The 12,931-nt window shown below is 42.7% G+C and overlaps 1 protein-coding gene and 1 long non-coding RNA gene across 5 annotated transcripts; both read left to right on the top strand.

The window, feature by feature from the left end:
• The first annotated feature begins 770 nt into the window (after positions 1 to 770).
• Positions 771 to 4,955, top strand: LOC119341580. 4 transcript variants are annotated; one of them, XR_005165183.1, is made up of 3 exons: positions 771 to 1,267; positions 1,982 to 2,063; positions 2,164 to 4,955. It is a non-coding gene; the product is annotated as an uncharacterized LOC119341580 (long non-coding RNA). The 4 variants fall into 4 exon arrangements; XR_005165184.1 differs by having other exon boundaries at positions 1,982 to 2,867; positions 2,972 to 4,955; XR_005165181.1 differs by having other exon boundaries at positions 1,982 to 2,882; positions 2,972 to 4,955.
• A 4,173-nt stretch (positions 4,956 to 9,128) lies between these two features.
• On the top strand, positions 9,129 to 10,282 carry LOC119335754. Its single transcript, XM_037607836.1, has 3 exons — positions 9,129 to 9,242; positions 9,375 to 9,548; positions 10,025 to 10,282. The coding sequence occupies exons 1-3, from the start codon at positions 9,159 to 9,161 to the stop codon at positions 10,067 to 10,069; spliced, it is 303 nt and encodes a 100-aa protein (XP_037463733.1). The 5' UTR covers positions 9,129 to 9,158; the 3' UTR covers positions 10,070 to 10,282.
• The last annotated feature ends 2,649 nt before the right edge of the window (positions 10,283 to 12,931 follow it).

Below are 12,931 nucleotides of genomic sequence, written 5' to 3'. Positions count from 1 at the left end.
TTTTCTTTTTCGTCCCTCCTCTCTTCTAATCTGGCTTTTTCTGGTCTTCTCTCTGATTTCTAAGCCCTCTTCTCTTCTCTTGTTCTTTTGTTCTGGCGATGAAGGTCCTGCAAACTGGGCAGATCCTTCTTTCGTGAGGAAGAAGAAGATCCTGCCTGGTCTTTGATCTACTTTTTTTATTGTCTTTTTTGTGATCTCTAAGCCTCTTCTCTTTTCTTATTTGTTCCTGGGAGCCGCCATGTTGTCCTTCTCTCCTAGCGATGAAGGATTCTGCAACCTGGGCAGATCCTTGTTTCGTGAGGAAGAAGAAGATAGCCAGGGCGCAGTTGGTGGGCGGGGCATGGTTTGGCGAGGAGGGTGCACGTGATCCCGCGGCTAGCTGGCGGGCGGGGCAGTTTTCTTTTTCGCTCCGATGGGCGGGGACCAGGTGGACCATTTGGGCGGGCGGCGGGCGGTTCCCTTTTTCGTTCGGGCGGGCGGGACCAGGTGGACCACGTGGGCGAGCGGGGGACTGTTTCCTCTTTCGCTCGAGGGGGGACCAGGTGGTTTCCTTTTTCGGGTGGCCGCTGGCTAGCGATCCCAGGGCGGCCGGCCGCCCACTAGACGCGTCCATAAAAGAAAGAGAGGGGCAGATTCAAACAATTATATCCGTCCATCTACAAAATCTAATGGCCTATAATCCTTCCGTGTTTAACCCAGCAAGCCACGCAATTAAGGCACTGATTATCACCCGTTCGAAAAGAAAACCCACGCACGCCCCGCACCACGATCCCACGCCCCGCACCTCCTCCCAACGACGAGAGCATGGTCGGGATTCCGCCCGTCGATCCTCCGCCTTCGCCCATCCTTCGCCTACGCCGCTGTCCGCCGCCCGTCGATCCTCCTCCGCTGCCGCCTCCCGCCGATCCTCCACTCGGCTATCGCGCGTAGATCCTCCACTCCGCCGGCGCCCCCTCCCCCCTGACCCCGCCTCCGCCCGCCCCGCCCCGCCTCCTCAGAGGAGGCCGTCAATGTAGGCCCCACCGCCAGCCCTCAGCTTTCGCCCCGTCCCCGTGCTCCCGACGCCGTGGGTGCTCGTGAGGATCTCCGTGTCCCGTGATTTCCCCCATTCCTGTTCCTAGGATTTCAACGCCTGCTTCGGTTCGTCTGGTGGTGCCGGTGTTCACTTTGTGCGCAGGTGGGGAAGGTTCTCATGGTCGGGGTTGGAGGCATCAGGTGCGAGCTTCTCAAGACCCTCGCCCTCTCGGGCTTCAGTGACATCCACATCGTAAGTTTGTTGTTATCTACTACATGGCCCCTTGCTTCCGCGCCCTTTGTTGACACCGTGCCTAGGTTTAGTTCGAATCTAGATTTGCACATTAGCTGATGTCCGCAGCAGCGCATTGGATGGCCAGTACGCCTCTGTGTTGGTAGCGGGATCTATGATGGTGGTAGCGTTGACTTGAAGCTGAAAAATAGATGCATAAACTGCTTGGGTCGCTATTCTATCGAAGGTTTTCCTCTAGGCTGCACTTACCTGCATCTGCGCTTGCTTGATTGTATTGAACTTAGGGCGCTGGTACTGCCTTCTTAGCTTGTGCATTAGGAATTTCATAACACTCCTTTGTTTGGTTTGACAAAATGGCACACCCTTGTTGTCACTGACTTGTGGTGTCAGGGGCCACCTGCCAATGTCACAAAGTGTGTCACTTGTGTCAAAGTTACAAACAAAGGTGTGTTGTTTTGCTAAAAGAATTCATTGTGCATAGCATAGGGCGAGCCTAGTTGGCTCATGTTTTGTGCACTGTTATGAAAGGTGATATTCTTCACAGCAGTTCCTTGAGGTTGATGTACCTTGTACGCAAAATAGTTTAAATAGACAGGGAGTCATCCTTGTTCAGGCAACCAGAGCTACACAATCAATTTGTTTGAGGCACTTCTGAATGTTCCATCTTGTTGCTTTTCTTACACTAAAAAAAATCTTGTTGCTTTTCTTATGCAGATTGACTTGGACACTTGTGTTCAGCAATCTGTACAGACAGTTTCTATTTCGGAAGAGTCATGTTGGACAGTCAAAAGCCCATGTAAGTATATTTTCTACATGAACATATGGTGGTTATAGGTATCTTGTGGAATTTTTTCATAATTGATGCCTGCTTATATTTCCACCATTGATTTTGTCAGGTTACTTGGGATGCTATTCTGAAATTTAGTCCAAAAATCTATATAAATCACACCATGCAAATGTTAAGGATGCCCATTTCAACGTAGACTTTTTCAAGCAATTTAATGTAGTTTTGAATGGCCTTGATAACTTGGATGCTAGAATACATGTGAATCGCCTCTGCCTTGTTGCTGAAGTTCTTTTGGTTGAAAGTGGGACCACTGGATTTCTCGGACAGGTGAGGTGACCAAATATCATGGTTTTTGTCTCTATATCTTTGCATCTCCCTTGTCACTAATGCCCGTGGGTATTTTTAAGCTTGTCTTTTGTATTTTGCTCATAGTACTCCTGTTACAAGGTGGCCAGTGTGCTAACCGTTGGTGGTCCCTTTTCATTTTATTAGTAAGATAGAAGAAATATTTACCCTAGGTGTACAACCTTCCAGTTGAGATGGCCATTGTGTACACTCTGATAACATGAGAGAGTTGGCATTTCTATGGGTAAATGTTAGTGCCTAAACTGGTTTGTGTAGCTTCTGAACCCCAACCAGGCACCAATTGAATCCTTCCGTTGCAAGTTGATGAGCCCTTAATATGAGAAAGAGGACATTTCTATGGTGTAGGGCCTAAATTTAATGACCTTGGTTTGGTGCTTCTCATAGTTTCCTTTTTCCAGATTAATGCCAATTTAAAAAAAATCAGCAAATGTTCGTACAAAGAATTCAGTAAGTACAAGAAAGGTATTACCTTCATTACTTTATGCAAGCTCTATTTTTAGTCCTGTATTGAATTCTCTAATCTTATGCAATCTGTGATACTTCCCATTCAGATTACAAATATTTGGCAGCTCGCATCCAGCGTGCCCCTAGACGCACATTCCATTTCTGCAATCGGTGGATGTCTGTCAAGTTAGAAATTACTTCCCTTTCCCAACAAGATCATGGATGGTACAATGCGGGTGGTTGCTGGTTTGTTTCTATTCCTAGCGACTTACTTTTATTTTACTCATTATAATTTATAAGTCATAATTCTGGATGACTTCCTTTGTTATACTAATGTGAGTGCTACCTTCAATTTTGTTGAGTTCTTGCATGGAACTCCCGATGCTATATACTCCCTCCTTACCAAAATATACGGCACAATTGACTTTTTTTGGTCTTCGATTCACAACTTTGAATTTGATTTTCACTTATATTATGTCTACACAAATTAAAAAATTTGCAAATACGATGATACCACTTATAAATGCTATAATCATATAATTTTTTTTGTATTACTGTGCAGAGTTGTGCATTAAAGACCATGCAATGTCAAGCGTGCCTTATATTTTGGGAAGGAGGGACTATGAATAAGGAAATTTAAAAAGTGAAGGAGCAACTTTATAATTTTTTTGCTGCTTCCGTCACATGCTTATCTTTGATGACAAGCTCTTTATCACACAATTTAGTCTCTCACGGATGTCTCTTACATGGGTGATTTGACTTTATATTTGGGCTATGTCTCTATTTTTATTAGCAACAACAAATGAAGCCTGACAGTTGCTCGAGGATGCTTCTGCTGTACAGACATAGTGGGGGACATTTAAGATGTATAGCTCATATAGGAGAGTCGAGAAATTCGCAGAACCTAAAGTTATATTTTCTACTGTAACCAGAAATATTCCACAACAACACACTAATTATAATGAGCATTGCAACAAAAATTCTACTTTTTTACTTTTCCATGTTTTTGTTTGAAATCAAATTTGGTACCGGCACTACTAATTAATGGCTTCAGTCAGATGATGACATACAATTATTGTATCGTGTTTTTCAGGAGGTTTCAATGTTTGAACGTTACTGTTTCTTGTCAATGAAGATTAGCTTTTTCCGTACGCGAACATTACAATTTGTTCAAGTTGGATGCCAGCTGTGTCCTGGCTTTGGTGGCAGTGCTCAAAACCTGCAGATTCTCTATCACTCTATTTACATGAACTTAGTTTTCATATATGTCTTCCCCTATCCCTTTTTTACATTCAACTAACTTGCTATCTATTTGCTTGGTTGAAGATGGGAGACTTGCCTATTGGTTTATATAAATGATAGGCTTTCCCGTTTGTTAGTAAGGAGTGTGGGCCTGAATCATCGTTTTCACTCATGTTTCATCTGGCAAGATCTTTCTTTGCATGGTTACACCTTGATAAACTGTGCACCAACTCACATGACAATAAATTGAATTCAAATCTTTGTTGGGCAGAAATGGTTCACTTATTTAACCAACTATCATGCACCCATTATTCTGCTATGTCCATATACATTTATGTTTTCTTTAGGCTTGGAACTTTATACATGATGAAAATTGATGTTGGCCAAAGTTAGGGTTGCCAACTAGGCACATCTTATTTCAATCAGTATCTATAGTTTCAGCTCATTAGCTTATGAAAGTACCTTGGAAAGTATGATACCATGCCATATAATGAATGTAATCTTGGTTTTTTTGTTGTTGTCATTTTCTTACATGTCTTTCCTTTTTAGTGATTTGCTGCCAAAGTATTATTGATCTCCAATGTTGAGTGTCGACAAATGAGCAATTTAAATGCCTTTTCAGTGCTGAATCTGGATGAAGAGGAATGAGAGAACATAATCTCGGTGAAGATATTTCAGTGAGACAAGATAGTGTGTACAATTGAACTTTTTTTCAGGAGAGCAGTAGAAAATTATATTGCTTGGTTTTTTTATATTCCTTTTCCAATGTAATTTTACGCATTATTGGCTTGGAATAGATGATATCTCACAAATCAAGTTTGAATTACTCAAATAATCATAACATGGTTGGGCACGGTTGTCCAATACATTATCGTATGCCAACCATTGTTTGCATAGTAATTACCATCGTTTGTTGCGTCGTAGTAGCTGTATCATTGAAAAGAGTATTGATTGAGACGTGCGTTGCACGTACAAGTTTACTAGTAATAATAAAGAAAATTGGGTTTCTGTCGTTCGTCGTCGCTAGCGATTTTTGCATAAAAGTCCCTCGGTTTGTAAGAAATTAACCTGCAGTCCCTGTTTTTAGTGGGTCTCTATATAACGTTTCACTTTTACAAAAAAGCCCCTGTAAACCCCAGGCCCGAACCGGACCGCACCGCCGCCCGCAGCTCCATCTTGCCCCCGCTTGCCGCCTCGCCGGCGACCCCACATCTCCGCCACGCCTCGCCGCCGGCGACCTTCCTCGCTGGACCTCCGGCCGCTCCACCGCCTCGCCCCTCTCCCTTCTCCTCCTTCTAGATCTCCTCTCAACTCTCTCCCTCTTGCTCGCTGAATGGCCATGGCGCCGCCGACCTTCAATCTCGCCGGATCCGGCCGCCTCCATGCCAAATCCGCCGGAAATGGATCCACCCCTGCCAGATACGCCCGGATTCGACCAGGCCCCGCCATCGCCGCCACCGGAGCGCCGCCCCGCTTGACCTGCAGCGCCGCCGCTGCATGTCCCTGCCAACATCTGTACGAGGACGACGCTCGTCCCGCACGCGCGCAACACTCGCATGGGCCGCCGCCCCATCCGGCGCGGCATCAAGCCAAGGCCCAGCCCAAGCCGCATCTTCTGATTCAGTGATGATTAGGTTTTGTTTTTTCCCAGCTGAGAATTTGAGGTTGTGCGTGTACACTGTCAACAATATTTTCAGAAACAAAGTAATCGTGTACATCCTTGTATGGGGGAAAGGTGGGCTGTATAAGCACGGACATTAATCGAGTTCACTTTTTGTGCTATGTAAGCATGGACATTAGGCAGTCAATTTAGCCAGATATAAATTTCGTAAAAACATTGCATTTACAGAAGGAATATAGGTCACATATCATTTTAGTTGTAATTATTCAAATGGCTGACACAAGGTTCAGTACGAATAACATTATAATGTTCCAAATACTAAACCTATCTTTGCTAGCATTTAACAGCTCCTTTTCTTTGGCTGTTTCCCCTTTCCCTTTCTCTTTTCAAGCCATATGTACTCTCTCTTGTACTGTTGTTATGAGCTGTTAATGATATTGGGCACCACTTGGTGCCTTGTTCTGTTCAAAAAAAAAATGTTCCAAATACTATGACATGACTAAAGCTCAAATTTCTAAAGTGGTTGTCGTGCTTGCCGTCACAACGCAGATGTTTTCACATTTCATGGATTTATTGGTAAGTATGGATGTTGACTGATCCGCTTTGGTAAGTCATGTTTGCCTGCAGGGTGATGATGTCTATGCATCTAGGGAACCATGGAGATTTTAACATGTGATATTTCCTCAAGCAAACCAAGTTCTTTTGCAATTTGCTGCTCAAGTTGTGATATGTCGTTGTGGTCCTTTCCACTGTATTTATTTGACGTATATGCTTCCTGACAATACTTCGGTTTTGTACTACATGGTAAATGAAATAAAATTTCTAATATGCTAGAACGTACTATGGTAATTGTTAGTTTCATTAGTATTTCTTGGCAAACCATCGTTCTTTCTTGGTCTGCTGAAAATAATTGTCATCAATTTTTCTTTACATTGCCTATAAAGAAAGTGATGTTTTTAAGAGATATTTCTGTAACATGAGCAGTTATGTTCCTTCTCGTTACTTTAACTCTTCAGTACGTATATACTGGTGCTTGCTTCTTATATCCCATATATTGTTGAATTATGTGCTTGTGAGGCAAAACGGTCATGGCGGTCCTGCACAAGTGGTGAACGACTGGAAGGGGCGGCACCACGACGGTCAAGGTGGTTCATACCCAGCCGGGGAGGACGACGCACTGCGATGGGCACGGAAAGATGTTGCAGCAGCGAACGAGGAGGCGGAGATGCACAAAGGAGAGGAGGAAAAGCGCGCTCTGGTACTAATCCAAGCCCGCCGGCGACTCCCCCATATAGTACGAGTTTGTTACCCCCTGCCGCGGGGAAAGAATATTTGGATGATACAAGGGCTTAGATTTTTCTGTTTGTACGTGCTCTTATTGGGATGATACGTGATGATTAATATTGGATGTAACAAACTGAATCCTAGAACTATTGGATGCATATATTCCTTCATAGTTTAGTGGTGAATAGATAGAATTCACAAATGTTTTCATGGACAGTTGGATTCGATTTTTCATATTCCTCCCTACACAGGCTGGGCGGTTTGAGTACATGGAAACATAATTATATCCTACAAACCCTTATTTGGTTTGCTTTCATCTTTATGTTGTTGAGTAAAGAATCAGGAAATCATATAAGGTACCTTGTATCATCTATGTTTCCCCATAGTGTATTTTGTTTGTTTGCTTTGGCTATTGTTGCTGCCATCTCAAGCGCGACTGAAAATTGCCAACATCAGCATCTTAGTCAAAACAGTTTAGTTATTATACTATACAGATGAAGCTTAGTGTTTCCTATGCAGGATCACGATACTCCAATTTCTACATAAGTTCTCCTTGGTACCAATTTGCATATGTGCAGGGTCGGAGCCTTTGGTCTGTTTGCAACTAGAATTTGAGACACTGGTCCAGAGTAGGTGTTGGGAATATATACTGAAGGTATGGAACATATTTCTATTATTTCCTGATGGAATTTGAAAATTGTTCTTAAAAAGAAACATTATATTGGTGGTTCCTTATTTTTTTTCCTGTACAATTTATTAAACTTTAGCAATTCACGAAGCTTGCATACATATAGAAACCCAATGTAGATATTTGTTGTTGGTGATGATGAGAAATCATGTATTTGCATTCAGTGAGAAGAGCCTATAGCAAGTAGCTCCATGCGTCATATTCGTATTGTAGCTGGTATAAATTGAATGTAGGATGTAGGATCAATTGTAGAAAGTCTAAATATTTGTTCAGTCCACATAACTGGATTAATTAGTTGCCAATATATCGCTCGATTTTAAGCTGAAGATTTTCCCCCAAATTTTGTAGCATAATATTTTCTACTGAACATGAAGAGTTCAGAGCAAGTAGTGGAATAAAGGTGATGAACATAGCTGGCCTAACTTTTTTTTATTTGTTTGCTCTAGCCAAAAAGTTGGCTCAGCTTCTCCAATGTTATTTTGCCTGAGTCAATATCAGTACATGATATTTGTTTGTTCCAGCCAAAAAGTTGGTTAAACATTCGATGTGTTTGTTGGGCATCTCTGCCTAAAATAGAAGTTCAATTCTAAGTTCAAAGTTATCAGCATGTAGTATTGTAAGCTGATGGTTACCAGAAGAACATAACATTGATATTTTCTGACATTGATCGTAGCTTTGTGCAGTCTGAATTTTAGTTCAGACTTCAAAGTGCGACAAAAATAAAAATAGTTGTACTAGCTGCTTTTAATGGATGCAGATGCCGAGTCCCGGGCTTCCCCGAACTTGGCTCTCCAGGCTGCAATCGACGGAGGCCGGCCTTGCTTATCTCCCCTCATGGCCGATCAAGGAGGCGAACAGTGTCAATCTGTCATCGACACCTCAGGGTATGGCCGCCACATCTGGTAAAAATTTCACAACAGTACTATGATTGATTGAATGACAAGAAGCTTCTATTTCATCAGTTTAATTTAGTCCTTGGGCTATTCGTGGAGAACACACACTCCATGGTCCAGACTTGTGACTGTACTTAAGTAGAAGATGAAATTATTCTATGATCTCTTCATGGTTGATCACCGGGTTGCAAGTGAAATTTGTGTATGGACTGTGGAGCGTCAGTATCATAGTCATGAGTCGTCAGGATTCAGTCATGTGTATATATGAAGCGTAAGGGACTAGCTCATTCACACTTGAGATTCAGTAATGTTCTTACAATCATTTATTTATGATCTGCAGGTCTAAAAAACAAGCACCGAGTCCTTCTCCTCCATGAATCAGATGTCAACGAGGCAACACGAATCTGCATGAGGCTGAACATAAAAGAAACAAAATGGAGACAACTCGACGAGTTTAGGGACAACATGTCATCGACGTTGAGCACTTTTCCAGTCAGGGAAAGGATTTTTTATGCCGCGCTAGGACTTTTCGTGCTATGGATTGAAATAGTCCAGTGTCCAGTATTATGGGATTCACTGAATTCAATGCTGCTTCATACTTCAGAGTTCAGACATTTATATGTGCACAACATGTGCCTTCTAATTACGAGGTAAAAACTTCAAATTGTTTTTTCGTCTACACATATGCGGTGATGACGCTGGATGCTTCGTATCATCACAAAGAAGCCGGCCAAGTTCCTTAGTTCCTTGTGACTTCAAACGGACTGAATTTTGCATTGTAGGCGTCTACTGTTTCTGAATTTTGGGGTGGCAGCAACAAGGGCGAGGAGCATGATCGTGACACAGAGATGGGCAAGTGCAGGGAATGCAGGCAGCGGAAAGTTGTTGCGTTGCGGTTACCAACTACAGGGCCAAATATGTCGCCAGCCATCCGCGCATTAACTAATTTATGGCAGGTGAGGATGATATATTTTTCTTTTATTATCAGTAGTCATATTTTTCATATTCAAATCCAGATGTAAATGTTCTATTGCCTTGTACCATACGGAACTATTGACTGTGCTTGATCTAGCCAGCTGGTATTTTTTTATAGTTGTTTCTCACGAATGAAGGTAATTATGATAAGCATCGGCATCAGGCCAAGAAACAATTTTAAGAGAACTGAAATATGCTAAAAATAGTGAGGTTGAAAGTTTTTTCCATTAAGTACTAATCTAATGATATATATGTACATCAAAGGTTGCCTGCCAGGAGCATTGTCTCCATTCCATTGGTTTGCTGTGCGTTGAGCATTTATTTGCAAGATGCGATATAATCCAAGGCACCTACCTGATAAAGAGAGAAATCATGTATATAATCTTTGTATAGCAGTATACATGTGCATATGTTTTAGAGTGATAACATGGCCATTGATAATTTTGTTATTAAATAGTGCTTTTGCTGGAGATGGAAATTCATAGAGATGACGCCCTATTGATAGAGGCGAGTGGACTGGAGGTGTGCGTTGCACTGAGGGCAAATCAAAGGCTGAAAGTTTGTCAAATTTCCTGTGCTTGGGTATGGCTGGTTTGTAAGCAAATGAGGATACTCTGCCTTTTTACAGTGGTATATTGTTTAGTGAGGGGAAGGTACTCTCTTTTTCTAGACGGAAGATCATCTGCTTTGTGGCAAGGGGATATATCGTGTTACTTCTCCCCCGTTTTTGTATGTCTAAATTCAGTAACAAGATTATACTCCTTGTTAATTTTCCACGGCGTAACTTCGTAACTACGCGTTTCTCGTGTCGAGGCCAATATGCTTAATGAGTCGGTTAGTTTTAAGTAAGCATAAAAAACATTGATGTGCGATCTTTTATTGGTAATGCAGTGAACAAATAAATACTTGAATGTGAACCACTCTATTTTGTGCATCAGATATGGCAAGGCTCTCCTTGTGTTTTTTTTTCTCTGTTTCTTGTTTTGTTTGGAAAATGACATATTATTAGCTCCAAGTTATTGTCTGGAGAAGGTAAGACTAGGACATGAAGAGAAAGTAACAAAGCAAAGAAATAGTGGCAAATAAACGAAATGAGACATTTGAATGATATGTTGTTTTTTGAAAATCATCATTAACTCATTATTAATGTAGTGGTAATACGTTGTTGCGCGCTGGAGAAGACACTGAGTGCCTGTTTGCTCCGGCTCATGTGTCTAAAAAATGTTCGCAATTTTGAAAAAAAAGTTCATAAAATAAAAAAGTCCACGATTTTGAATAAAATCCCGTGTATTAAAAATTATTGATGAAATTGACCAAAATGTTTGCTAATTTAAAAAAATTCATGCATTTTAAAAAACATCATAAAATTTTAAAAACAGTTCATGAATTACAAAAGAGTTTATTGATTCATAAAATGTATGTGAAATTCAAAATAAATCCACCAATTTCGAAAAAAATGTTTATCTATTCTGGAATTGTTCTCCGATTAAAAAGAAAATGCTTTAAAACAGTTCAAATATAAAAAAATGTCACAATTTTTAAAAGAATATTTGTAAAGAGTAAAAAATGTTCACAAAATTGCAAAAATCTTCATAAATGATCGAAGGTATGTTGTTAAACAGTAATGCTTCTGAGTCTTCGTGAATATACCCGCGTGAATTTTGAAGAATTAACTGTTGGGGTGGATTGGAATATTATAGTATGTTTTAAAAAAAGTTCCTTGAAATTTAGAATAATTCTTTGAATTACCAATTTTTTTGACAACCATGATACTTTTTTGAAAATGTGACCATTGCTTCAATTTGTGAATATATTTATAAAAAATAAAAATTTCTTGCATTTGTGAACAAATTTCAAAATCATGCGATGAGATGTGAACAAAATGTGGTCGTCGCCATTGAAGCTTATAATTATTTTTTCTCCCGTTGCAACGCACGGGCCCTTTTGCTAGTCAACTAAAAAAACGAAAAACAAATGGAAAACCGCTCACGGACAGAATGGGCTGGCCCAGTCGCGTCTGGCTTCAGCGAAGCCTCCACTATTTGGAGCTCTAGACGTCCAGATCAAGGGAGGATGGGGGTGGAGGGTTGGAGCAAGGTGACAGGGGGTGGGGGCGCAACTGGCATCTCTCCGAATTTTTGACCCGAAACCTCCAAAGATATATAGTGGTTTATGTATGAAATATTGACCGGATCTGACTGGCGCCGGCGAGCTCAAGGAAGAGATGTTTCTTCTGAATTTTTTACCCGAAACTTCCAAAAGATGGTGGTTTATGTATGAAATGCTGAGCATTCTAGAGCTGATACTGGTCGAGAGGAGGCTGACTTGCATATACGCTGATACTTCCTTTTGTGATTCTAGTTAAAACTTTGTCAACCTCATGAGGGGATAGTTCAGGTTTGGTGTATATCGTTGATGCTTCCACTGTTCAGGTTTGATGTATTTTCCCTTGGAGTGTTAACCGAACAAGCCAAAAGCCCTGTGTTTATTGGTTCCCTGCAGGACCGGTTCTGCAAAAATTGCTCCATGCATTGCATGCCCATGACGGAAGAAAAGTACATGAGGAAGTATTGTTACGATTTTTGCTTCTGAGACACTCAACAAATGCTTGGATGTTAACAGCTTTATTACAATGTATGGAGGCCTAGCGTCCTATTTCTTTTCAAGTCTAAAGCTATGTCATCCGACAGCTTTCATGGTCAACCTCCTGCATAAATTCAGATAACGCACATATTCTTTTTTTTTTGTTTGCGCAGTGGCACATATTCTGATAGGAGGAACAAACCGGCCGACTGAAGCAGCATCCCCAACACTGCCTGTTTGCAACTTATTAAGCTTTGTGCCGAAGAAAAAATAAGTGTTGAACATGGGGTGTAAGCGAACGACTGGGATCTGCCGCAGCCCCGTGTCGCCCCCCCGCGGGCGACCCGGGCGCCCAACCCTAGCCGCCGCCGACCCAACCCCACCTCCTTCCTCTCCTCCCGCCGCCGCCGGCGGGCGCCGCCGAGCAAAGCTCGCGCGGTGCCGGCGGCGGCGGGATCTCGCCTGCCTTCGCCTGGAGTAGGGGCCGCGGGGGGTTCCTCCCTCGGGCGCGGCGGCGGAACTCGGCGGCCGGCGCGTCGGGTGGCGCGCGCTGGTGGGATCTGAGGCGGCGGCCTCGCTGGTGCGGACGACACTACTCCGACGGCAGGGAGTGCTCGTCGGTGAGGTAGGCCGGATCCCCTCGGCTGCGCGGGCAGCGAGGTCCCGGTGGGCGCTGGTCGTGGCACGGGGAGGCCCCGGGCTCCCCTCGTCAGATCGGAGGCGATCTGATCCGCTCGTGATGCATGACCTCCGGCCGGCCTGGCTCATGTTGTGGCTGGTT

The sequence above is a fragment of the Triticum dicoccoides genome, chromosome 7B (genome assembly GCF_002162155.2).
Source record: "Triticum dicoccoides isolate Atlit2015 ecotype Zavitan chromosome 7B, WEW_v2.0, whole genome shotgun sequence".
NCBI lineage: Eukaryota > Viridiplantae > Streptophyta > Magnoliopsida > Poales > Poaceae > Triticum > Triticum dicoccoides.
This window is presented reverse-complemented; position numbering and strand designations above follow the sequence as displayed.